Source organism: Sphaerodactylus townsendi, linkage group LG06 (genome assembly GCF_021028975.2).
Source record: "Sphaerodactylus townsendi isolate TG3544 linkage group LG06, MPM_Stown_v2.3, whole genome shotgun sequence".
Lineage (NCBI taxonomy): Eukaryota > Metazoa > Chordata > Lepidosauria > Squamata > Sphaerodactylidae > Sphaerodactylus > Sphaerodactylus townsendi.
The window spans coordinates 44,920,902-44,948,272 of record NC_059430.1 but is presented as its reverse complement, the minus strand read 5'-3'; the positions used below and the strand labels follow the sequence as shown (position 1 = coordinate 44,948,272).

Below are 27,371 nucleotides of genomic sequence, written 5' to 3'. Positions count from 1 at the left end.
GCGATGTGCTTTTTATATGTTTGCGTGTTGCCTGGAAGCCATTCTCCGACGTCTAAGAAGAAAAGAAAGCTACAGAAGAACACACGCTGACCTTGTCGCCCACGCCCTGCCTTCAACACGTGAGAACGGGCTTGCAAGCCGCAGGCGATAGTGAGCAGCAGCTTCCATTTCCAGCCCAGTCCCAAATGCCTCCAGCCCTAGACAGGAATCCGCAGCAGCTCACAGAGGCTGTCACCTGACGCTGCCTCAGCAGCAGCAGCAGCAGCAGCAGCAGCAACCGCCTGCAGGCAGGAAGCCGCTGCTGGGCTTTGATTTGAATCCGCGCCGGCACCACCCCAACAGCTTGCTGGATGCCAGTCCCTAGAGGAGGCGGTCACCGTCCACGCCCCAGGCAGCCCGCGGAAGGTGCTTCCTCCCTTCTTAGCTCCTCCTCGCACCTCTTGATTGGGCCTTTCGAACTGTGCAGGCGGACGCCGCCGAATGAATCAGGGAGCCCCGGAGAGCCTCGCCGCAGCTGCCCCCGCGCGCCTGGCAGGTAATGTGTGAGGAAGGAGCCTGAGTCTGGAGGCTGTTGCTCTGAGTGAGTACCCCTCCCGCAATAGGGGCACTGTTGTGCATCTCACCTCCCCCGCCCCCCGCCATGCTGCTGGGCATCGTTATCTCAGAAATACTCCAGGGGCATGTCTGATAACTCCTCTCTCTCGCCTTCCAGCTTTCTCAGTGGGGGGTTATTAGGGATAGCTTTGACACCGATATTGCTTTAATAAGGGCAAAGGTATATGTGGAAAGAGGCTCCTTTTTCTCTGTCTGCTCATTGGGGATTTTCAAGGTTGTCTCCTGGGATAGGCTGTGAAATCAGAAATTCTGGCTATTTAATATTGTACGGAGAAATCATGAATTTTACCTTGTTGCAGTTGAAGAGGTACTTTGCTCTACTTTTCCATCCAGAAGTTACTCCTAGGTGTAGATAAAATGTTAAAGCTTTTTTTATTCAAATAGATACAACCCAGAGAAGATGGTATATATTTTGATGCAGTGTAGAAGAAATGCAGAGACTGCCCAGAGATTTTTAGAGGTTGGCTTCCAAACTTGACCTGAACACAGTATCACTGGGTAATTATGGGACGTGGTTCTCTTGATACTTGAGGTTGAGATAGTCATCCTTATTTCTGTCTTCCTAACTCAGCAGGCCTCAAAGTACCTAGGTAGGTTTTGAATTACAGAAGGGAAGTAGTTTTCTCAAGGTTTTGAGCAACGGTGCCATTTTTCAATGGTAATGTATTTACATATTAAAATGAAAGTTTTCATACCCGTAAAGTAGACAAGTAACTTTGTCCACATTAATGTGCACTGCATATACCATTCTGTGATTTCCCAAAGCTATGCAGTATATTTTTAGTTTAGACAGAAATATGTGGGAATCTTAAAGCAAGCTGCGTGCAGGCCATTTAGTCATGATATGGTTCATATAGGGCACAATATACACCAGGTGTGCATGGAGGAAAGAATCCTAGGGTTGCCAATCTCCAGGTGGGGCCTGGAGATCTGAAATTGTAACCGTGTCCCAAACTCAAAGATCAGTTCCCCTGGAGAAAACATGAGGCATTAAACCCTACTGAGATTCTTCCCCAGGCTCCAGGAATTTTCCAATCTTGAGTTAGCAACCTAAATAAGACCCATGTTATTCAGTGGAGCTTTATCCCAGGAAAAAGCTTTTTAAAAATAATTGCAGAGTAAATGTATAAAGGGAATCGTGCTGAAGACAGGCCCTTTTGTATGTATGTGGTTGCAAATATCACATTTGAATAGATGCCAGAGCCAAAGTAAATCATACTAGATTTTGGTGAACGTTTAATAGGTTCAGTGTTTGTTTCTAAAGTAGTGCCTAAATAACCTCATGACTTCAGTTTAGGCTGCAACTCCTAACAATGCTTTGCTCAGGTCATCCTGTGAATCATGAGCCCTCTGGGGGAGGGCGGATTATAAATACAATAAATAAATAAATAAATAATAATAATAATAATAATAATGCCATAAAAAGTATGGAAAGTCGGTGTTCTATGGATTTTTCTTTCATGGATAGCATGCAATTATTATGCTTGATAAGATCTAAGATTTGTTGGTATATCTGTCTTCCTGTTTTTAAATGTGATTTTTGTCTATTTCTAAAACCTGTTGAACCAGTAAATAACCACTTTGGGATAAGGCAGTACAAACTGCAGTATTGTACTGCAGTATGGTAAGGATATTTGCTAGGGCAAATAATTATGCTTATTTATTTTATTATCTATTTATGCTTTGTGTTCCTCCCCAAGGAGACCCCAAGTGGGCTTATTGCATCATTCCCCTCTCATCCATTCTGTCCCAACAGCACCCGTTTGAGGTAGGTTAGACTGAGAGAGTGTGATGGCCCCTAGGCTGAGATTAAGTATCACTTGCTTATATCACTTATATGTCATGCCACCTTTCAATATTTAGGGACAGATAAAAGGTTAGGGGATAGGAAGAAAGAAGGAAGCAAAGCAGAGTTGCAGGGAGGAGGGCAAGAGGAATTTATGTGAGAAGGGTGATACAAGGGCAAATGAAGTTCCCCCTGCAAGTTCCCCATCATATCTTGGCTCAGGAGCTAACACCATGCAGCTGGACTATAGTTTTCCAGGCAAAGACTATTGGGCGGGGGGGAGGAAAGGAGAGGAAGTTGAAGGGGGGGAGGTAAACAAAGGTAGGCTGGCTGGTAGGTGGGAAGGAGAGAAAAAAGAAGGAAAAGAGATGCTATGAGGGCTTTCAGGGAAGGGAAAGAGGAAAATAGCAGAGAGAGATGCTCTCCACAAGTCATTGCAGTTTCCCTTGTTTAGATGAGGGACGAATGTTGGGCATGTACCCTGAACATTAGGAGCTTGCTTTCAAACATATGAGCAGTTTGCGTGAATGAAGTGAATTATAGCAACCTGCCCATCTCCCTTGGAGGCAAAATTACTGTGGATTAAATTTAGTTTGTACTTTGCTCCATCCTCTGTCCAAGGTTATTACTAGGGAAGCATTGCAAAAAAGGCTTTCTTCCAACTCATCCTAGCCTGAAGGATGACCCCTGCTTTGATACGACTGAGCTGGCCACCTGCATCTATGCCACTGTAATATTGAGACTAGACTACTGCAATGCACTGTACATTGATTTCACCTTAAAGTCCATTTGGAAACTCCAGATAGTGTAGAATTCTGCTGCTCCACTATTATCAGGAGCTAAATGGAGAATGCTGCCCCTGAATTACCAAGTTCAATTTAAGGAACTGGCTATCACATACAAGCTCTTCATGGCCTCGGACCCTCATAACTGTGAGACCAGCTCTTCCCCTACATTCTGCTACGACAGCTTCACTCATTGGAGGAGGGTCTTCTGCTGGTGCACATTGACACATGGGCAAAATCAACAACTGCAGGTACACATGGCTTCTCTGTTGTGGCCCCAGCCTTATGGCCTCCATGAGGAAGTCAGGATGGCTCCCACTCTCCTGGCTTTACACAAACTGTTGCAAACTGAGGTGTTTTCTTATACAGGCAATAGTGTTGCACTGTACTAAATGATCCACAGTCTATTGAAATAATTACTAGTGATTGTGGTCTAAACTACTATGTATAGCTTGCTGAATCTAAGATCCTCCTATAGAATTTTGCATGATTTAATGTGTCATGTTAATACTTATGTTTTGTTTCATTTCCTTTTTCCTGAGATTTCTGGCTGGTTCTTAATATCATTGCATACAAGTTGTTTATTGTAGGTCTCATCATTCAATTGTATTGATTCACTCTGTCCCTAAATCCCAAGTGAGAAATGCAGACTATAAATAACAAACACATTGCTAAAAACTGTTTGAAAGAGCGGGGCAGGACTCATTCACGATTGGTTGTCAATGATCAAACAGAGCCTGAAATTTGATGGAGCTAACTCTCCTCTACAAAATGGCTGCTTAAGTTCTGTCAAAAGAAAGCTACTTGAATAGAAGCAGGTAGTTTCTTTGTCTAATTGATTAGACCAAAATAGTCCATATAAGAGACCATCTGCTAGCATATATTTGGAAACTTCATATTTAAGCACAAACGGTTGCAAAATTTAGTAAATGGCTGTTAAGCAATACTTTACAAATGGGAGAAGCTTTCTTTCCCTCACATATTTTGAAATGTTACGTGATGTGCAATCCAAAGAAAACTAGCAGTGCCAAAATCCCACTGATTTAAATGTTGCTTAACATTTGCCTATCATTGTCTGGACTTGGCCCACAAAGTAAAAACAAACATTCCACTCAAAAATGTCATAACATTTTTAGAGCACAGATGAGCATTCTCCCAGGCCAACTGTAGCTGTTGCCAGTATTTAGAGGGAGTGCCTTTATCTCTTCCGTTTGGGTGTTCACACAACTGTCTTGTCATAAGCACATGAGCTATCTTGACATAAATAGATGAACATCTTCAGTGTGATCAACTTTTTTTTCTAAATTTAAGGCTGACTCATTTATATTTCAGCTGCTAATGACTGCTGAATTCACTCTTGTATCAGTTGCCTAGTTTCTGAGCTCACTGTAGACTTCTTGCTGAAGTGACATATGAGTACACCTGCAGTACAGAATGGCGTCAGCTGCTAATGATGATTGCACTCCCAAATGAATGAACACTGGGGTGAAGTGGGGTGTCTGGATCTAAAAGCAGACAGTATCTTCAGATCCTCTGAAGATGCCAGCCACAGATGCAGGCGAAACATCAGGATAAAAATGTTACTTGAACACAGCCATACAACCTGGAAAACGACAACACCCTGGTGATGCCGGCTGTGAAAGCCTTTTACAGTATCCAAAATGTTTTTGTGGGTACTGGGACAGATATGTTGAGAAGGGAACAAGCTGTTGAGCTGCACAGAACTCTTCTTCAGGCAGGGATAAATTGGAATACTAGTTGTTCACGCCATGTTGGTCTTAAGGTACAAGCCAAAAACACAATCCATGTAATATTTTTAATTAGAACCAGTTTAGTGGAACACAGCAGTATGCAAGCATTCAAGTATCAGTTCTTCATTGGGCCAGATGTTACAAAAGGAAAAAGAGGAGGAAAAATATTTTTTTTCAAGAATTAGCAAGAGTATTCAAATATAAAAACACAACATGAGGTACCAGCTACCTAATTCAGCTCAATATAGTAAATTTATTTCCTGAAAATACAATGACTTGAAAGCAATTTTTACTCTGTCTTTTGAAAAGGGATTTAGAGTGTCTCTGGTTAAGAGGGGATCAGAGACAATGGGGGGGTGGTTGCTATGGAGTTTAATGATTTTATTACCCTGTGTCTTATGCCAACTGACCTACAGCAACAGTATCTTCTTTGGCTACTGGAACATCTCTACCAAATACATGAAAAGGTTTTAAAATCATGGCTTGAAACGTTTACTTTAGCCCTCTTTTTTATTTTATGACATCTGGCCTGATAAAGAACTCAAAACCCTACATGCCGTTATGTGCCACTGGGTTGATCCGAATAAAAGGATTGTGTTCTTGGCATTCTATATATTAAAAGGCCATTTGAGGCAATGCATTAAGCCTTGTGCAACATCTGTATCAAGTTTTCTGTCAACCTTAAATTCCTGACTAAAATCTGTCATGAATTGTGCGCAGACAGGGAGAAAGGGATGCCAGCTGTGAGGGTGAAAGTAGACGATGAGTGTGAGTCATCTACATCCTTGAGAACTGCTTGCTCCGTGGGTGACTCAGGCTGTGCACTTCCTTTCCTCAGGCCTCTTGTCAGCTCAGTTCAGCAGCATAAGTCATAAATGTTTAACTGGCCTGTGGATGGTCTCCTTGCAGTTCTACCATTTCTGATGGGATTCATACGCCTTTTCTGCTGTTGCTCAAAGGGTGGTTTCACATTTAGAACGTTGCCATGTAACTTCAGCCAAGCGTAGGACAAGCAGTGATTGGCTGCTTGATGAAGCCTACCAGTCTTCCTACCAAGAAGTACACCCCATGTAATCATGCTAAGCTGAGATTCTAAGGCCCCTTCTGCACATGCAGAATAATGCACTTTCAATCCACTTTCGCAGTTGTTTGCAAGTGGATTTTCTATTTTGCAACGTAAAATCCAGCTGCAAAGTGGATTGAAAGTGCATTATTCTGCATGCGCAGAAGGGGCCTAAGTGGCTGTCACCCAGCTATGGCCACCTGAAAGCACCCATGCAACCTGATCTATGCATATTTATTCCGAAATTAAGTACCCCTTGGTTAAAGGGGCTCTCTTCACAAGTACTTGTGCAATACCATGAAAGCAATCCTAAACAGGACTACTTAGAATTCTACTCAGATCTATTCAGTGTGCCTTACTGTCAGAAAAGTGATTTTAGGATTGAAGTATATACTTACTTGTGGGTGAATTATCTCAAAGAGACTTAATTCTAAGTAAAATAGCAGTACTAGGCTAGAAGCGTGTAATGCACATATAGACTGCAACTCTGTGGTGCTGAACAGTCCAATTTCATGGCTGCTAATTTGAGACCCATTTCATAAATACAGATTGCATTTTAACAGGCTACTTTTATGATGTTATCAAATGAATCAGTTTTTTAAAAAAATATGTAGCTTTGACATTAAAACTCTTTGCCTTGACATTTCCCTTCCACCCTTTCTAAAGAGGCATTCCTGAAAAATAAAGATACTGGACATTTTTGTAATATTTTGCTTTGTTCAAGTCCTGCATATGCACTGTAAATTTGGCTGCCTTTTGTTGTTCTTCTGGAAGCTGGCATATTAAGGCCCTTGTTTGCTTGTGTGGGGCTCCTTACTTTAATGAGAACGGCTTTTTTCCTGGCTGCTGTGGCCATATTTTCCTTCTAAGCAGTCAATGAAGCCTCTCACTCAGTCTTTTTGTTAGGACAAAGGAGTTTTTATGCTAAAAGCAAATTTATTCCATGGGACCAACTCGAGGGGAAGCATAATGCTCTCATTAGTAATGCCCTGTTTATACTCTGACCTTTCCCTTTAGAGTGGAGGGAGTGAAAGGACAAGAGAGAAGTAGTGGAACTTGCGCTTTGACAAATTCAGAATATATCTGTGCTCTCAGATTGGCTATAGCTAAACTAGAAAGCCCAATAGATCTCTGATGTTATCTTAAATTTCCAGTATTAGCGACGCTGAAGCCAGGAGGGTATGTGTATGCAGTAAAAGAGAAAGACCCAATATGAGATGGATTGACTCAATCAAGGAAGCGACAGCCCTCCATTTGCAATACCTCAGCGAGTTGTTAATGATAGGATGCTTTGGAGGCCATTAATTCATAGGGTCACCATACATTGGAAGTGACTTGATAGTACTTTACAAGCATGTGTGTGCACATGCAGATACATATATTGCAACTTGGCAGAAGGTTGGCAATGTGGTTGACAAATCTATATACTAATAGCGAAGTCAGCCAAACCTTTGGATACTTAAATCTGGTGACTGGAGTGATCAGCAGACAAAATAGATCTTTCTACAAATCTGAAAAGAGCCAGATTTTCAGGAAAACAATCTGAAATCTTTAAAAAAAAATGGGGGGAAGGGTAGAAAACTCCAAAATTATAAAAAGAGTACCCGTAGCAGTGGATTACCTAAGTGGTTGTTGCTAGGCAACTTCAGTGTTCCAAGGCTTGGTTCTGTCAGTAAAAAGGAGGAGGGGGCAGAGCCCTTTCCTGGCCAATTTTGGCCTTTGAGGGAGGCCTGACTAGGTTTGCCAGCTTCAGACAGGGAAATTCGTGGAGATTTTGTGGTAGGATCTGAGGAGGTCACTAACTGGGGAGAGGAAAGGTCTCTGCTGAATATAATGCCATAGAGTCCACCCTCCAGAGCAGTTATTTTCTCAAGGGGAAACAGATCTGTCATTTGGAGTTCAGCTCTAATTCTGGGAGACGTCTAGGTTCCACCTTGATATTGACAGCAACCTCTGGGTGACTTGACACCATTCAATGTGCATGACTCTACTAGGCCTTGCTACTGTTCAGCAGCAGCCATTTCATGAAAGCCAGCAGTTAGAGCTTTAGAATACAGGCTGGAAGGGCCTAGGTTTATACCACTGTTTTGCTGTGGAAGCTTACTTGATGATTATGGCTTAGTCACTTACATTCAGTGTTTATGTTTTCACAGGCCGTTTTGCTATATGATGTTAGACATAACTCCAATATGTAAATGTGTCTTTTTTCTATTCCTAGTAAGGACCAATCACCATGCAGCATATGATTCAGGTACGCAAAATGAAATATCTAAATAATCTTTATTATTATATCTTTCTCTATGTTAACCTTAGCCTGACAGAGTCTCTGATTTATCCTGTCTCAATTATGAAAGAAAATGTCATGCATTACACAAACCTTCTTTAACTGAAAGCTTCAAACTGGAACTCTCCATCGTGTGGCGCTTTCATTAGCTTTTTGTCCTGAGACCCAGATTCCATTGATTGTGGCACCCTATAAAGAAAAACTGTTTCACCAATTTTCAGTATTGTTGCTGTTTAGAACATAATTGTGAATCATTTAGACAACATGCTGGTGCTTTCAAAGATGATGTAATACCCCGCTGTATAATTTTTGAATGAACATTGTTAGCATTTTGACAAAAAACTTCTATGTTCTGTTTGTTAAATGTATCCAACTCTAGCCGTAGTTAATTTTAGTTGTTGCTATCACCCTTAGGTGTGGTTTGGAGATGACCCCCCTTTAAGTCCACGAAGTCCACTGACTCCACGGCATGGCCCAGGGTTAGCAGATGTCCTGCTTTATGACCAGTGGATATCAGTCCGACATGAAGCAACTCTGGTTCCTATGCAGGAAGACCTGTCAATCTGGCTATCCAGCTTGTTGGGTAAAGTTAAAATTAATATTTATATGTTTTTAAAATTTGGAATAGCCATCCTCCTAACCACTGTCAGACAAAGTTTAGCATTATGAGGCCGATTCTTATTACTATTGATAACATGAAGTTAGTCTGTCACTTCAGCGGTAATTACCTATCCTAGATTCAGTTTTCTTGCAAAAACTCAGAACTTAGTGACTATCACACTTTGGGGTTTTTTAATGAACTATTCAGTGGTAGTTTGGTGCATGATATCCCCAAAAAGTTAATTGTGTTTATTGTTTCCTAAGAGCAAAAAAGTGCCCTCATTGCAAACAATGAACTGTCCACATTGGAGAGCTTTGTACCTGGGACACATTAAGCTACTGCAGCTACTAAGTTTAGGCCCACTAACTTTCATTTCCTCACCCAGGTATATTTCTTTTCTTTACCACATTGTACAGCTGGATTTTTTGGGGTCTATTTGAAAAATATTTTCAATGGCTCCCCGATTCTTTTCATCCAAACACACAATGCTAATGGATAGTCCAAAAATATGTATGTAAAGAGGGTCAGTTGCTAGAACCTTCTGCAAAGAATTGGTGCCGTTTTCAAGTAAAGCCAAAAATGTTCCTTTACCATCTCCTGGTGAGCTAACATTGAATTGCACTTCTAGCAAAGCTAGGGTAGATAATATAGACCGTTGCACCATGACATCAATAGAGGGCCAATGGCACTGTTTTAAGGCATGCTCAATGTTGGTTCTGTTGTCACTTTCTTAGTCTGGCTATTTTACGGTCCTAGCTGGAATGAGAAAGCAGTGTGGGAAAAACGAGAGCAGTTACTGGTCAGTCTTGTTTGGACAAATAGACAACCAGTTAGGAGACTGTAGGGTGTTTTCTGTCTCTTACCCTTCCTAACAAATCAGTTATGTCCATCCTCCACTTCCATGTCTTCCTACACAACCCACAGCACAAAGTGGGTATTGTGTAATTTGCCCACACTGAAAGGATTGCAGATGCTGCAGGCAGTCCAAGAATTGTAACTAATTTGGTTGCCGTAAGGACACCGCCTCTATGTTCCTGTGCAATAGCTACGTCTACGTGGTAGAAACTGGAATGGGCCTGAAAATATGTTTAGATCTTTTATTATCTCTGTACAAAAAAGCAGAGACTTGTTTTCAACTCCAGAGGGGAAAGCAAAATCTCATGGGCTTAAGTTACAGGAAAATAATTTTAAGCTGGAGATGAGGAGAAACATCTGAATTGTGAAAACAGTTCAACAACCCCCATGTATCAGCAAACTGGCTGTTATGCCAGTCCCCTGCTGGGAGAGGGATTAGGAGTTCTTGGACGCTGCCTGAACTTAGGTTTTCTGATGCTGAATTTGGCATTTTAATGTATTTTATCTGAATTGTGTTATGTTGTCTATTGGTTTTATTTTGTGTTGATTGTTGTTTTGGTTTTATCTGTACACCGCCCAGAGTCCTCCAGGGTGGGCGGTATACCAAATTTAATAAATAATAATAATAACAATAGAGTGGGACTGTGGGGGGCAAGCTGTCTTTCACTGGAGGTTTTCAACCAGAAATTAGGACATTACCTGATAGCGATGCTAGGGGTTGGAAATGATGGCCTTCAAAGCCCCTTCTAACTCTGACTATGTTTAGGAATGCTCAGGAACAGCTAGTAATCTTTAGAAAAGTTCAGAATCGTAGGTATTGTCCAGTTTTTGAGAGCTTTGAATTTTCTCCAGTAAGGAACGATATCCCTGTTTTACAGGTATAGAACTTACAGCTGAACAGTTGTTGGAAGAAATTGATAATGGTGTATTACTGTGCATGTTGATTGAAGTAATTCAAAATACAGTTAAAAATTGTTGTGATCCAAGTGATTTAAGGGTGAGTACTGTGTTTCTCACAGCATTTGAACATAAAAGTTGAATTCCATGTATTTAAATTTCCTTTGGCTAATGCTTGGCTGTGTTCATGTGCATATTTATCCTCCTAAATACACCTGTTGCATTTTCTGCAATCATGGCAGCTCCAGAAGGCAGTTTCTGCAACTGAGAACAAGTGAGCATGCATGTTGCTGTCATTGCAGGCATGTAGGTCATAGCTGCTCAAAGGAACTGACTCTGGAAGCAAAGTGTGGGCATTACAGCTAGCACCAGAGCAGTGTTTTTTTACTCCCTGGTTTTCTGGAAATCTGTGATATACCATGGTGGTTTGTACCATTTTAGTGCAAGGGGGTTGGCCAAAGCTATGAATGCTGGAAAGTTTGTAAAGTATATTTCTGCTCAGGTAGTATGTTAGTTGAAGGAGAGGAGGTTAAAGGTTTAGGTATTCATAATGGAGTTTGGGAGGCTTCAAGTGTAATCCCAATCCCAACCCCTGCACCGACCCAAACAGGATGCAGGGCTCTGGAGCAGCGGGTGGGAAACTGCTGCTGTCCTGGAGCCTGTCATACACCTGCACAGTCCACCCTCCCCCCATCCTAAATGCCCAGAATCCCTTCACCCTCTTCTACCCCATACAACATGAGGACCCTCCTGAAAAGTCCTCCAGAATCCCCCACCCCCGCATCACGAATCCCACAGTATGGCAAGGAACACCCCCTCCGATCCTCCACATACATTCCCACTCCCAACCTCCATACTAAGTGACCAGCCTCCAAAACTTCCAGGAAGTCCTACCCCCTCCCAAGACAAACAACCTGCCCTGCTGAGGAAGTGTCACAACTCCTGATTTGTCCAATAAATGAATCAGTACTTTGGAAATAGAATTCTTAATTATTGATTGGCATATATTGTCAGAACTGAATGTATTGGAACAGGCAAAGCGTTATGTCCACCAGTATAGATACGACAGGCCCACAGCTCCTCCTCCCCCACCTTCCCCATGGTGGGAAAGTACACTCACGTGCACACATATTCTTCAGACAGTGAGAACTTGGGAAGAAGACACCCAGTCCAGGTGCAGGAGCCAGATAAGGGGCAGAATTGTACAAGCAATTCTCAAGGATGCCCCTTAAGCAATCTGCAGAAAGAAAAATGGCAGGAACCTGGCTAAGAGGGTCATGACAGGAAGAGCCTCCCCAATCCTCCCACATGTGCTCCCTCCTCGCTACCCCCCAAACAACCACCCTCCTGAAACACCAACATGCCCTACCCCCTCCCAAAAAGAACAACACTCAGGCCAGCAAGGAAGAACCTTCCCAATCCGCCCCTGCATTTCCCCCTCCAACCCCTGGACCAAACAACCACCCTCCCAAAACCCCAGTATGCCCTACCCCCTACGTCAAAACAACTTCTCCAACCAACCAAGCAAGAGCCTCCCGAAATCCCCCCTCACTCCCCTCCCCAAGTAACAAGCACGTTACAACCCTCCCCCACATATACCAACAGCCTCCTTAACACTCGCCAAGTGACATTGCTGCTACAGTCTTGTCTTCAGCAGTGCAGTCATTGAGGGAATGAAGTTGGGTCTACCCTCTACCCAACCCCCTTTACTAGAGCCAATTTCATTTGAAACTAAAATGGGCTTGAGTGCTACTTTAATAAATGAAGTGAAAATATTGTACAAAAGTGCAAAGGTGATACACACACACACATATACATACATACAAAATTCCTATATCATAATAGTAATAGCACAGGTAACAGACATATAAATTAGTCCACTTAAGATATAAACAAAATATGTGTGCTTTCAATCAATATCTGAGTCCTTTCCACCATAACCACTGCTGCTGTCCTTTAATTCAACTGGTAGAGTTTCTTAAAGCACAATCCTGGTGCATGTGTTCTCCTCAATGGAGATTGTTGCAGTGATTCTGTGGTTGAGAATAGATGATATGGAAACAAATAATCCGCAAAAAATCCATAGTCTGTTATGAGTAACATCAAGTCAGATGAACACTTATTTAAAATATTTGCCCATCTGATTTTGAAATTCTCAGACTCTAAAAATGAGGTAGGAGCTTTCTGATTGTATTGGATTTGGTGGGATTCAAATAATTTAACAACCGGTTCCGGTGGTGGGATTCAAATAATTTTACAACTGGTTGTTTACAAGCATCATTTTAACAACTGGTTCTGCTGAAGTGGTGCGAACCTGCTGAATCCCACCACTGGACGTAGCTTGATGGTGCATCTTTAATCTTTTTTTCTTGAGGCACAAGTTGTTTCCAATTGGACTCAAGGGAATTGAAATCCTCCTCCTCATCCATGTCGACCCATGATAGAGTGCTACTTCTGCCATCAGACTCTTTTGCCAAGCAGCTGTTTTCCAAGAGGAAAAACAAAATCCAAAAACAAAACCAGGGGAGAATAGTGTACAGTCACAAACAAGGCTAATCACCGTACTCCTGACTGCTATACCACACACTACAGCATTTGAACCATGCACTAAGCGTTGATAGTTTAATAAATATAAAGTGCAAAAATTGTTCAAAATTACAGTGGAGAAGACTAAGCCACTGATGGAAAGTACACGTGTTCTGTTTATACCTTAAGTAGACTAATTTGTATATGTTATCTGTACTGCTATTATTATTATTATGCTATAGGAATTTTGTGTGTGCGTATGTATCACCTTTGCACTTTTGCACAATTTTTGTACTTTATAATTATTTTGTACTTTATAATTATTGATTAAATTGCAGTATCAATGCTTCAGTGTGTGGTTTAGTGCCACAATGTCTTAGTGTGTGCCAGCAGTCATGAGTACGGTGATTAGTCTTTTGTCTGGTTGTGCACTTTACTCCCCTGGCTTTGTTTTTGGGTTTTAGCGAGCAACACCAGTGGGGTTGCAGTGCAGCGGTGAGGGTGGTGCTCAGCCAGGTGAAGTCAGGTCCAGGGCAGGCTGGAGTGTACATGCTGGTGTATACACGCATAGAGATTTGGAATGGGACAAGATTGAAAACAAATGTGACATGGAAAAATTGTTATGCTCCTATGAAGGGTAGCAGATAAATGTAGGAAATGTGGAAAAATATTTTTCTGTGTATTTCATTTAGTTGCCCAAAGCAAATGTTCTTAAACTGCATATGAACTGGAATTCATGGTTGTTTATAAATTCTGGTGAATCTCATGTTAGGCTGCTGACAGCCTTCTACTGCTTTTAGATACTAGAGCAGTATTTGGTACAGCCTTCAGGCACTGTCCTGATTTTCATCTGAAATGCTACTCCTCTTGTTCTATATCTTGCTAGTAAAGTATTTTTAAGGTTTTAAAAATGTAGTTCCAAGTGCTGTTTCTTCACTGACAACTAGCAAGTCAGTCAGTTGTGGGTCACCTTTTTCTTTTGAAGAAAGTGTTTCTGACAACTAAAACCTAGTCTCCACAAACTTTGGTGCATGGTCTATTTATTCCTGTCTCATTCTAGTTCTCAATGCAGCCAGTCAAAACCTTTTCCATCTTTACCAAAATATGCCCATTACAGGTTTTTGTTGTTGCAGCTTTTCTTGGAAAATCTTCTAAAATGTTTCCATTATATTTTCCATGTATACCATTGTTAATTAAAATTGTGTGGTTTTTGTGTTATTATAAAATGTATTTTTCAAGTCTTCCTTTTTCTTTTTAAATAATAATGTCATAAATTTTATCTCACTGTTTTTTTCCAGAATTTTCCTTTGAGAAAAGTCCCCTGTAAGAAGGATGCACCTTCTGGATCCTTTTTTGCTAGAGATAACACTGCCAACTTTCTCAATTGGTGTAAATGCATTGGGGTGGATGAGACTTACCTCTTTGAATCTGAAGGCTTAGGTAATTAATTCCTAATAATGGAAGCAATTTCTTAGAACAGTTCCATGAAGTTGCATTAGTGGTTGTTTCACTTGCAAGGTGTTACTAACTTATGTGTTTGAAAGGTAAGAATTGGTAAGCAATAGTCCCAGTGATTCTGTTGGAGAGCAACTTGTTTGTATAGACAGGGTATGTATTGTTATGAAAGGTATAGTTTTGAAAACTATACCTAATGACCATTCACTTAATGCAGAGCAATATCAAATAACCAAAATACGGTATTAAAAACTTCCTTTCTGTTGCTCCAGAACTTTTTCAGAAGCAAAAAATAAAAAACATAATGGATTTTACAGCCCCATCCTAAAGCGTGCGTGCGTGCGTGCGTGCGTGCGTGCGTGCGTGCGTGCGTGCGTAAAGGCTGCTTCCACAGGCGGTAGGGACTTGAGACTTAACAACACTTTTTTGGGTGTGTAAGTGTGTTGAACCCAATGGGGGCGTCTTGGCAGCAGGGAGGCTTTTATGCTTTTGAAGCCTCCCCACACCGCCCGGAAGCGTCTGAGGGAGTGGCAAAGCACCACGACTGCAGTGCCACGGCCGGCTAGCTGGCCTTTTGAATGGGGCTGTAAGTTTCAACACTAACTTGGACAAATATACTGAAAACATCATATCTTTTTTTTAATGGAGTAAGGAACATTGTCTCCTAAACTGTTGGTATTGTCAGATGTATTGTCATATATTACTTTGATGTAATGACTGGTCTGATTAATACTCTGATGTGTTGATTGTAGCAAACTTTCAAAATCTGCATTGAGAGCTGAAGATTCGCAGTGTTTACAACCTCTTGGAGCCTTCGCTGTGCCACCAAATGTGTGTGCATTCACACAAGTACTGGCAAGGCATAGACGGGAGCTTTGGATACCAACTCGGCTTAGAATGAGAAAAGCTCCTGTGCTTTAGACCTGACAGCCAATGGGTAAAATCTGTTTCCCAGTAGTGGGCAAGGAAAGTCCCTGAAGGGGTTGGTGCTGCCCCATAAGAGTGAGCAGCTTTCCAGGAAGAGTGATTGATAGCTAAAGAAATGTCAGCTCTGTATGGTGACAGTCACGAGGCAGCTGGCTGGATGTTGTATGAATCTCACTGCCTTCCTAGAGATGGGCAGGGGCCTTTTCTTTTCAAAGCTTGAAAAAAAGACAAGACAGGAATGCAGTCAAACATCAGCCTCTCTTAAGGTGTTAGAAAAGATGGTAGAAAAGATGACAGAATGCAGATCAGATCTTGATGCCTAAAGTACTGTCTGGAGGAAAAGGAGGTTATCTAGTTTTCTGTACTTGTTTGTACCTGTGAAATTTCTCACTTGATCCAGATTAAAAATTTCCATAGCACCTTTGGTGTCCTTCCTATCTGACCTTCAGCAGAATGATCTATCTAACAGGAAGTAGGTAACATATTTCAGTTCTGAGGGGTTTTATCAGTTGTGGTCCATGATGGAGTATTCTGTTTTTATTGGTGTCAAACTGCGTTGATAATGAAGGGAGATGAGTATGAAGAAGGCAGAGGCAGAGCGAAGGGAAACTGCGCCCAGGGTGCACGCGCGCCCTGCGCCCCTGCTGCAGCGTTGTCCCGCCCCGGAACACCTCTAGAATGCCACACCCCTTTGATGGCCCGGCCATGCCTTCACTGCTGCTCAGCCCAGGGCATCTCCATGGGTGCTATGCCACTGGGAGGATGCAGCAGTTAATATGGTATGTTGAAGCTAATGCTTCATTGTCTAACGGTTTTCCATACTCCTAACTCTAGCATTTGCAAACTTGGGAACAAAGAAAGTAACAGTTCTTGTACAGTTTTTTTCTTGTTTTGTTCTTGAATAAACTGTGTCCATCTAGTGCATGGACCACTGACAAATCTATATAGAGCATACCATGTGCTTTTCAGTAATTGAATTTCCCTGAATGATCAATTTTCTCCCCTTCATTACACACAACATTTCTTTTCAGTATAACATGATTGAAAGGAATGGTAACTAAGTTAGACAGCCAAGGAAGACCTCTGTTCTTGCAATGGCAATAATATATTTGCCATAAACATTTTGCATTAGAATTGTGTTTTATATTCCCTTGATTTTTTCTATCTAGATAATAATGAAAATAATCAAATTTAGAGCTACCTTCTTCAAAGTACTTCAGCTGCAGTCACATTGTCAAAAGTTAATGGATTTTATGTGAGTTTTGCTTCTGGAAGGCTGGGCTTCCTGCCTCCAGTTTTCAGGCTGGTCTTGAAAACGGAAGCTGCCAGATCGCTCTGCTTGTTGTTTGCTTGTTTTTTTTCACATGGAGTGAAATCTCTAACAGCTCATTAATACAAGCAGTTCACAGTTGTGTCTGTTAATTACGGTTTAAGAATCACCTGGTGTTTTTTTAAATAGTCCACACCCATGTATTCCCAACCCTGAATGAAAAAGTATTTCTTAAACAATTGTGAAATGTTTGTGCTTGTTGAGACACAACTTTTACTGTACAAGATTTTTTAAAAACTAAGATTATAAAGTTTGGTTCACATGCATTGATTTGTACTTCAGTTAGCAGTAATTGCTGTTCTACACTTTTGCTTTTGTGGAATTCCAAAAGTGACTGACACATTCAAAGTTGCATATGTTTTTGTTCATTTTCCCTTTCAAATATTTTCCAAAACTGTGGCCCATTCTGCACAGGCCAACAACAGCATCCCAGGGATGGTAAAAACACTGTCTCTGGGGCGATATTTACATGGCTGCTGCCTCTGAAGCAAGGTGGCACTGTCCTTTTTCCCCCATAACTGCTGGGGAAATGCTGTTTTAAAACTCGCTCAATGAGCGAGTTTTTTGGGAAACAGCGTTTCCCAGCCAATGCTGTGCAAATGGCACCTGGGTGGAGGCACCACTTTTAGGCGCCTCCATTTTTTCCCTCACTTACCTTCTGTCCTACTGAGCTCTGCAGGGATGAGGGGGCACTCCCCTGCTACCCTTCAACCCACAGAGGTTGGAGGGCAGCGTGGCCGTGCCTCTCCGTCCCTGCGGAGCTCCAGAGGGATGGAAGGTAAGTGGGGAAGCCGAAAAAGAGGCATCTCTGTGGGCTGCGGCAGCTTCGAGGCCACTCACACGGGACTGTGTGTGGGTCCCGAGGGTCCATCAGCATAAATTATGCCAGTGTGCAGCCGCTTCTTTGGCCCGTGCAGAACAGGCCATAGTTTATAGACGTATGAGCCAAGCGGACAGAGACTGCTTCAATTTCTCCTAGTAAATGGAACTGACAAAAATTATAACTCAAATTCTCTCCCTCCACCGCCACAGGAATCTGTCACTAAGCTTGCTCAGTGTTGCTCAAAGCATTTGGAAAGCCACAGATTGATTGTAACAGGCTTTGTGTCATCCTTATACGTAATTGCCTAAGCCAGGGATGGAATGTCCAATGACAAACCCCTAGTTACTGGGTGTGCAGGAGTCACGACACTCCATCCCATCCCCGCCTCCCCTTCACCCAACCCTTTCCCACCCCAAACAATATGGGCTGCTCTCCTGGAGGGAAGGAGCAGGGGTCCCCCACCCGCCCTCCTCCTTCTTGAACCCATTTTATTTTAAAGAGAGGCCTAAGGCCCTTCATTTGACCATTTTTAGATAGGGAAATACAGCAGTGTTATGTTGGAGTGGAAAATTCTCAGACTTGGGCATAAACCTTTGACTCTTCCGTCTGTCAATGGGGAGCGTGGCAACTGTTCCTTTATACTGTACCCTCCTCCCTTAATAATTTCCCTATCATCTCTCTTTCGTCTTTGTGCTTTCCCATCCCTAGTGAAGGTTAAACAGCAATTTCCTATTTTTGTTTTATGAAGTTCCCTTTGTTTTTAGCGGCAACAGTTTTTTCTTAAATAAAAGTTAACTACTAATGCAAAGAGCAAATCACTGACATTTCCTTATTTTTCTCACAGTCCTGCATAAGGATCCAAGACAGGTGTATCTCTGTCTATTAGAAATTGGTCGCATTGCATCAAGGTATGTTTTCTGGGTAGACTATTTGAATGCATTGGAAGCAATCAACTCATTTCCCAAATTTGCTTTAGAGATCCTGGCCCCATGTAAGAAATACCAGTTTGGGTAATGATACCCACCAGAACATAATTCAATATGATGAGCCCGGCAAAAGCCAAGTCTACAGGGATTGAAATACAATAATTAACAAAAATCAAAATTTCACAGGTTTTGAAATTTAGTTATGAAGTTGAACATTTCTCATAATTCCAAGTTTGTTGTCTGATGCTCAACAGAAGGGGTATCACCAGTGGCATCAATCTGTGGGACATTATCCACATCTCTGTTTTTATACAATGGCCAGTGTGCATCCTGAGATCTCTAATCCACAGTATGCTGGTGTACAAGTCAAAATGTCATGGCAAAGAGGTGTCCCCAAAGGCTGGGATCCAGCTGTGCAGGTTACAGCATTGAGTCTTCAATCATCTCTGGCAGCATACTTTCAAAGTATTGCCCTTATTTTAAATAAAAGTTGAATTTGTTAGTAAATCATATTTGTGAACCAGGTACTTGGCAGCACAGTGTACATATTAGCTACATGAAATAGCTATAGTACAAATTTCTGCCTAACCCTAAATATATTTTAGGCCTTTCGTGGGCATCTGGTTATCCGCTATGTGAAACAGGATGGTATGCTAGTTGGCTGTTGGTGTAATCCAGTAGGGATGTTCTTATGTTTATTATCTCTTTGTTCTTATCATCTTTCTTTTCCCCTTAGATATGGAGTAGAACCTCCTGTACTAGTAAAACTGGAGAAAGAAATTGAATTGGAAGAGACTCTCCTCATGTCTTCTGATCCTGTAGCTTCTGTCATCACTCCCAAATCATGTTGTCAGCATGGAGAGTTACATGAAGCGGTAAGCATCACATATCTGTTTTATCTTATGAAGACTCTGAAAGCCTGTTTCAACTGGAAATTTGTTGGCACTGAATTATCTACCTATTACATGCTATACCACTGAAGTGAATAAGCAAATACACTCACATCATGCATGTCAAAGATCACTTGGGAAAATATAAATATATGTATATTGGGAAAATATATATATGTATATATAAAATGTTTATAGTCTGTCTTTCTCACTGAATTTCAAGGTAGATTGCAGTGTAAATCAATGCAATCAATAGAATGAGAAAAAGGAAAAAGAAGATATAAAGCAACAGAGATTGTAAAATCTGAAACAAAGCAGAAACCTGAACAAAGCACAGTATTAAGTGCAACATTGTTAAAAAAGTAGTAAAAGTAGAAGTACAATAAATTGAGAACCAAGAGAATGCATACAGCAACAGATAACAAATTTAATGATCTACTCTTAAGCAGTTTCAGAGTTTATTAGTTCAGTTTGGTCATCAAACCATTAATACAGTATTATTCACTAATCTCACTTTATTAATAATCTAGTTTGCAACACCCCAGAGTTTCTAATCTGGTGTTACCTTTATACGATAATATAGATTCCTAAACAGGCTGTAATCATGCACACGGCTAGATCCTTAGATCTTCTTGATCTTAAAGGAGTTTAATAGTTAACCCTTCCTGCGATTACAACCATAATGTCCTGACTAATTATCAAGAAAAAGTAAATTAAAATGCAGACAAAAATGATATCTCCTTATGTAAAACTATACAGTAAAACATGTTAATTCAGCACTGAATGAGTTTATGTAAACGGGATCTTACTGCAGAAGTAAAGGAACCCCCATGTTGAAATGGATGTTACCTTGTTTTCTGTGTAATACCTTTAATAGAAAAATAGGTGATTCATGTTTAAGTTTTTGTTTTAAAAACAACTCAAGAAACTAACACAAAATCATGTACAATACAGGTTAAGCACATTGCGGAAGATCCTCCTTGCAGTTGCTCTCATAGATTTTCAATTGAGTATTTATCTGAAGGACGCTATAGATTGGGAGACAGAATACTCTTCATTCGAGTAAGTGCAGTTTCTCACAATGTTTTGCTTTGCCATTTTAGAATGGTCTGTTTTGTTTGATGCTTCTGCTCACTTAATCTCATTTGAACGTACATTAGCCTGGTGACCTTGTTATCCCAAACGATTCACTGATTTGGAGGGATATTCTTGTTTCCTGCTGTTAGATGAAACTTCAGCATAGCTGATCTGCATCAGTCATTGTTAGCTACTTATAGCCCTGTTCTCCACTGCCCTGTTCTTCACTGCCTACATAGGATGTATGATGTGGTCTTCAGGAACAGAATAGGATATCTGGGTAACTTCTGGGAAGAGCTGGCTGAAGAATTATAAGATCCTGGGACAAATTGTATCTGTATTTCTCAAATTATATTGCTTATAAATTGTAGTACTTAAGCAGATATTCTATTATCTTTTTCTCTCCCTTTTCTTGCTAGATGTTACACGGCAAGCACGTGATGGTACGTGTTGGTGGAGGCTGGGATACTCTTCAAGGCTTCCTACTTAAGTATGACCCTTGTCGAGTGCTGCAGTTTGCAACATTGGAGCAAAAAATCTTAGCATTTCAAAAAGGTACATCTAGTGAGATGGTTCCTGATTGTTCCAGAACCCCACAACCGCCTCTCATGAATCCTATATCAGCTGTTGATACATATCAGAAGCAAAATTCAAAGCCTTCTACTCCTGTTTCAGTTCCAAAGAACTCTCCCATACCTAGGAGGAAGCAGGCAGTGTCTAAATGTCCAAAATCAGCTGCTCTTTCTTCCTCAAAAGCAATAGCGCACACACCTTCTTCAATCAAATATGCATTGGGCCATCCCCAATCAAAAGGGCCTTCAGAAAATAGCCAGCCATCTTCTAAATCTTCCACCACTGCTTTTAAAAAGCCATCATCTCCTGCTCATAAATCAGCATGTACGTCAAAAGTTATACAACCTACAAATAAAGGTGCTTCATCTGCCTTACTAAAAACTGCTACAATTTCGTCAGAATTGCTTTCAAAGCGTATTTTGTCATCAGTCAAACCTGCACATCCCCGGAATTCTCCAACCGCATCTCATCCTGTTCTTCCTTGTTCAGCAAGTAAACTTTCTGAGCTTCCTGGGACAACTAAAAAAGGGACCTCCAAACAAGAGTATGTTTCTTCTAATAGCAAAGTTGGGCAAAGTGCCAAGTCCAGGCCACCTCTTACAAAACATTCAGGAACACATAACAGAAATCTTCAAGTTCCTAACCCAACATGCTCGCAACAGTCTATTGCAAAATCTGCTTCTAAATCTACCTCTCAAACTCTACCATCACCCAGAGGCATGCCAGAAACTAAACAAACCAAAAATATCAGAACTGCTGCTAGTTCTAAACCACTAGGCTCAGCATCCTCGCTTACAGCAGATAAATCATCACAGTTGATATCTGCTGCAAAAACAAGAGGTAAAACTGCATCTTCACCTGTAAGCAGTCAGTTTTCAGCCAATGTACAGGTCCAAAGCAGCAGGGCAAAACCTGAGATAGGATCCAGCCCATCAAAATGCCCTGAGCGAACTCCACTGTCAGTTGTGCGTCTCCCCCAGACATCAACTATAGCCGAGACCAGGAAGAAGACAATACAGGCTGCCCCCAAAAATCCGTCATCATTTAAAGCCCCGCAGAAGAGTGATAAAATCTGTGTTTCAGCTAATAAAAATCCTTCTCACAAGGCAAAGGCCCTAAGTACAACTGTTAAAGGAACACCTGGTGGGCTAAATAGTCCTCCTTTGAAGACTAAACAAGATGATAATTATTTTGTCATGACAGGAAATAAGAAACTCAAGAAGTAAAACACCAGGAATACTTACTGGCATTCATCTGTTCTTATAGCTGCTTTGTTCAAGTTAACACAAATGTCAAATAACACAGTAACTTAAATGGAAACTTTTATTTAAAAGGGTATGATTTGGGCTGTGTTAGCCATCACTTGTAAAGGGAGCTTAAAACATTTTCCATTTTTCACGTTTCATACTTAATGTGATAAAATCATTACAAGATGGCATTTTTATCAGATTAGTATGATAAGTATTTTTAGACCCATATGTTGTTACCTGGTATGTGCCACTGGAAATTCAGAGAACAGTAAACTTCTATGTTAGCAAATACGAACTTTTTCTACTTAGCATTTACCTCTAGTATTTACAGTCGTAAGAGCAAGGGATTATTTATGACAGATATTCTCCTAATGACCTTAAAAATCCAAAAGTGAATTTGAGAATTGGGCCTTACTGTTGTATTTTTGTTTTAAATTAGAACTTCTTTATTGCCAATTGGTTAGAAATATCCAGATTAGATTAGTAACAGGCATGAGATGGGATCAGACTGATCACTCCAGAATGCAGATTATATTTGACTTTTTAAAACGGTTTTAGTTTTGTAAGGTGAAAGTCCAATTAAGCTTTCAGTACCACTTAGATCACTTTGCAAATCTTTGCCTTAAATATGACTAACCGCTGTAGTGCCTTAACAACATGATGTGCACTTTTTGTTTTAATCACAGGATGCTATTATAATTATTTTGATCCAAGTGTATATTTGGCTTCCTAATATCAATTGAGGTTGAGCCATGCTGAGATCTGCTGAGTTTAAGCACATGAAACTAGGCATGTTGCGCAAAACTTGTTCAATAAACACTGATTTTGTGTGATTCTTCATTTCAGACAGAGATTATACTGCCACAGCACTTGGTAGACTGCATGCTTACATTGCAATAGCCAAACTACCTTTATACAATAAGTAATATTCCGTCTGTAATATTCTGAGCAATATGCTTGTGTGTGCGAAGAGAGCTTCCTTCCAATCTCACTTATATTTATAGGCACAGTTTAAATGCCTTTCAAATAAGCTGCTGATTATTATTTTTATATGTGGGTATCACAATATTTTAAGGCCACTTTTTAATGCAATCCTTGCTGCATTGATATTTTCACTACTGGTGCAGCCTGCCCTATTTAAATAACGTGCTGGGTGTGAGGCCTGGTTTTCACCTGCTGGAGAATGAGGTGTCAGAACAGAAGTGGTTGAAAGGACTGCACCACTTCAGAATGCGGGTGTAGAGTCACGTTTTGTGGAATGCTCCCCTTTTAATCCTCTGCGAACAGAAAATGACCATAACAAATAAACTGAAGAGGTCGAAATGTTCTTCCTGCTGTTTTACTGTTCTTTTTGAATGGAGTTTTTCTTGTGAAGGATCATTCAAAGCTAGAATTTATCATCTTAAATCATCTGATCCATTTTCATGCAAGCAAGGAAAAAAAATCCTCTTTGCTGAGTAAAATTTTGGTTTCTGCCAAAAACGATGGATTGATCACAATGGTTGATTAAACCTAAAATGTTCACATTCATGCCTCCCCAAATATGCTCTCGTTGCACTTCCAAAGGTTACATAAACCTGACTAGTTGTGCTAGAATGTGGCTGTAGGTATGCTTTTGAATGCATCTTGAGATATAGCACAAATAGAATCTCCAGTCCAGTGTCTTATTTTACCAATACACAACAAATTTGTATCCATCATTTCCAATTCAACAAGTCCTCAAACCAGACACCCATCCAAACTTGGCAGCAGTAGGCCCTGCCACTTCTAGGGAGGCTTCCCAGTTCCATGGGGAGGCTGGAACAGTTAAAAAAAGTTTCCCTATCACCAAGAAGCCCCCCTGGGGTGAATGGACTTAGGCCACCTTTCTGGCCCAGACTGCTGCTGTAATGCCAGCAAAGACTGGAGGGAGCTGACTGTGCTTCTCCCCGGCTATAGCCCTGGCCAGCTGACTGTGTCCAGCACCATGTCCCAGTGCTGGGGAGGGCTGCGTTGGTCGCATTCCAGCAAAATCATCCTACCAGGGCAAGTGCCCCAGGGAGAGTGAATTTGTCAGTGCAGCCCTGTGCCACTTCCACAAGTGGATTTGATGGGATCCCCTGTTTGGATGTAGTTGTTAGTTGGATCCAATCAAGTTTTATAAAGGGCCCTTGGCTGGGGTAGAAAATAAATGTACCTGGAAGTATAACGTATTTGTCTGAAAACTGCCCTGAAGAGATATTCACAAGAATCAAATATAGAATGGCAATTTAATCATTCAGTTCTGCACATTGTTTCAGTTATCTATAGACTTGAAAATACTACTTTTGTAACCTATGAGACATGGAGCTACTAACTATGGTAATACAGAAGACTACTGTTGCACTTGGATAGTTAATTTATACTTAAGAATGTAGATTTTTCCAGCTGCTTAATCCACAGGATTGTCTGTCTTGGTGTCTCTTAGTCTCTATAGACATTAATCTGCTTTTTTTAATATATGGGGAAACTATTAATTTCTGAAAAGATTTGTGTGCACAGAATGGATATGATGTGCTTTGTAACTTGCTGTCCATGCAGCTTAGTCAAACCAGTTATGAGGTTTAAGATCTTTCTGTGCTCAAGAAACTTGTGTCTGAAAATAGAAGCAGAGCAAGCCAAGCCCTTATGGCCTACAACAGATATGTAGAGTTTCGATACAATTGGACCTGTGCATATTCTTCATTGGAGGATGTGGTTGTTCACATGTGTCCAAAGCCAAAGGGCATGAGCCACAAACCAAGAGCCCTTTGAATCTTGCCCTTCAGTCCACACCCCTCATTCCCCTTGGCACCCAAGATATATACCTGACACAGGAAGCGTAAACAAAAGCACAACTAAGAAATTGTGGCTGGCATCAACATTCTTCCCTGTTCGCAAGACAGCACAGAGTATTTCTACTGATACACTTTCAGAGCTAAATTAAATCATACTTTTTAAAAGTATATTTAAATGCTGTGTGTTGCTGCAGCTGTTGTGCTGTTGCTTCCACAAGTGAAACTATGCCAACTATTTCTTTTTTGCCTCCACATTACTAAATCTGACACTTTATTTTCACAGCACTCCTTGTTATTTGTTCACTGCACAGCGCAGTTGTAAATCTTACAGAATCTACCTGTAGAAGATCTAATACTTATTCAAATTCTTACAGATGCAATTAATATGACCACCTCTATAGACTTCTGTACCTGGTTGACTGCTCAGATTGGTGAAAGCTCATGGCTTCATCAGTCTTACAGAGTTTATTTTTCAGCCTACTCTTTCTATTCTTCCAAAACTGGCCTTTTCTGCCAGTGAAAATATTGTGATTGGCTTATAGTTGCAGATTTGATTTTGTCAATCTAAAAGTTACGCCAGTTACTTACTACAAAGGTCTGCATTTTACTCCTTTTTTCCCTCCCTCACCAGCAATTCCCACTCTCTTGCATTGGTTACATGGTCAACATATTCTTGACATGTTCTTTATTTAAATGGCCACGGGTGGCTTTTTTGAGACACCCCCCTCTCCACAAGCAGTATACTTTCTGGGATGTCTTGTATAGCATGCACTGCTGGGACTTCCAATGTTGGTTTGGTCTTCATTCTCGCCCCACAAGTTCAGTAGTCTTTCTCCTGATGCCTGATTATTCAAGTAGCCTGTTTTTCCAGTTTGCAGCAATCTGCTTGGTGCACAAGTGGGTTTGCTGAATCAAGGCAGATAAGTTTTAGATTTGTTCATGTTACACTAAAGAGGCTCCTGCTTGTTTAGTATTTAAAATAAGTTTATACTGTTTCTGCAACAACACGCTTGAGGCAGATCATGGAAATAAATTATCTTCCATGCAAAGACAATTCAGTGCAAGTCTGTTACAGATAAGGAGTGTTAATTAGTGGTTTGTAACATCACTTCCGGATGGAATAACCTTATAAGCCACTGGAACTTATTGAAGATGTTTCTGTATCTAGCGGAGGGTGGTGACATCAACATGGGGACACATGGTGCTTTATCCTATATTTTCCTCAGCATTATTTCAAAATCACTTAATAGTGATTGGAGATGTCACATCCAACCCACTAAAGGTTGACAAGACAGCTGGTCGAAAAACTGTCCTCCACCCTCAAGGCCAACATACATAACTTCATTAAAACCAAGTAAATTTGATTTAGGGTTGGGTTTTTATTTTCAGCTACTTTTGAATTTCTGTTTAGGAATGTCTGTAAAAGAGGCTTTCCTTGTAAACCTCTTCCAGGTGCTAGTTTAAGCAACTGTATCCATGTTTTGAGGATCAGATTCATCTGTATTTTTACCCATTCACAGTCAAATCAAAGGGGGGGGGGTGTCTTTAAGAAAAACAGTCCACAAGCCAAGGAAGCAAAGACATGCCCATCTATCAATCTACCACACAGGTAAAGCTCTAACACTTCTAAAATGATTTACTTCTAGTATTGGATCTGGGCTGAAAGAAATGTAAGCTGTGGAGCAGGTGAGGAGAGGTGGGGATGGGGGAAGGTTTAGGTTCTCCCTTGCTAATGTGCTTTGTCATAACCTCTACTTTATTCTTGCAACGATTAATTTAAGTATAATTACATGTGAGTGCCTCCATCACATTTGGTTGCCCTGTAAAAGATTGTGGAGTAACGCCTCGGTTTGTATTTAGTCAGTTTCTAGTAGTGACCAATGAACTTGTCAGCTATGTGCTGTAGTGGCCTAGAACTCTCCAAAATTAATAAGGCAATTCTGAAAAAGCACTCGGAAGGCAAGTAAACAAATGATATAATAAACTGACAAACTACTGTAAACATAATAACTAAGCAGAAAAAAATTAATCCTTTAAAAACATGCAGAATATCTGTTGGTATTGAATCTATATACAAAAATGTCAAGTTCTGAATATTTACGTCCTGTTTTTGTTCTATGCCCAGTTGCTGGTTTTAAGCAATAAAATCCGTTATACCACAA

The 27,371-nt window shown here is 40.9% G+C and overlaps 1 protein-coding gene across 4 annotated transcripts; it reads left to right on the top strand.

Annotated features, from left to right (window-relative positions):
- The first annotated feature begins 340 nt into the window (after window positions 1-340).
- GAS2L3 (growth arrest specific 2 like 3) lies at window positions 341-27,371 on the top strand. 4 transcript variants are annotated; one of them, XM_048501440.1, is made up of 10 exons: window positions 523-580; window positions 4,519-4,671; window positions 8,219-8,251; window positions 8,699-8,867; window positions 10,619-10,737; window positions 14,462-14,603; window positions 18,543-18,606; window positions 19,361-19,499; window positions 20,469-20,576; window positions 21,011-27,371. In XM_048501440.1, exons 3-10 carry the CDS (start codon window positions 8,234-8,236, stop codon window positions 22,388-22,390), a joined length of 2,139 nt encoding a protein of 712 aa, XP_048357397.1. In that variant the 5' UTR covers window positions 523-580; window positions 4,519-4,671; window positions 8,219-8,233; the 3' UTR covers window positions 22,391-27,371. The 4 variants fall into 4 exon arrangements, with proteins under 4 accessions (XP_048357396.1, XP_048357395.1, XP_048357397.1 ...); XM_048501441.1 differs by lacking the exon at window positions 523-580 and adding an exon at window positions 3,295-3,437; XM_048501439.1 differs by lacking the exon at window positions 4,519-4,671 and having other exon boundaries at window positions 341-535.

Excerpts from the sequence above, each read along its gene's own strand:
- GAS2L3 (XM_048501439.1), top strand. Across the intron at positions 8,868-10,618 it reads CTGGCTATCCAGCTTGTTGG|GTATAGAACTTACAGCTGAA; the intron begins GTAAAGTTAAAA and ends CCTGTTTTACAG. Across the intron at positions 18,607-19,360 it reads ATTGGTCGCATTGCATCAAG|ATATGGAGTAGAACCTCCTG; the intron begins GTATGTTTTCTG and ends TTTTCCCCTTAG.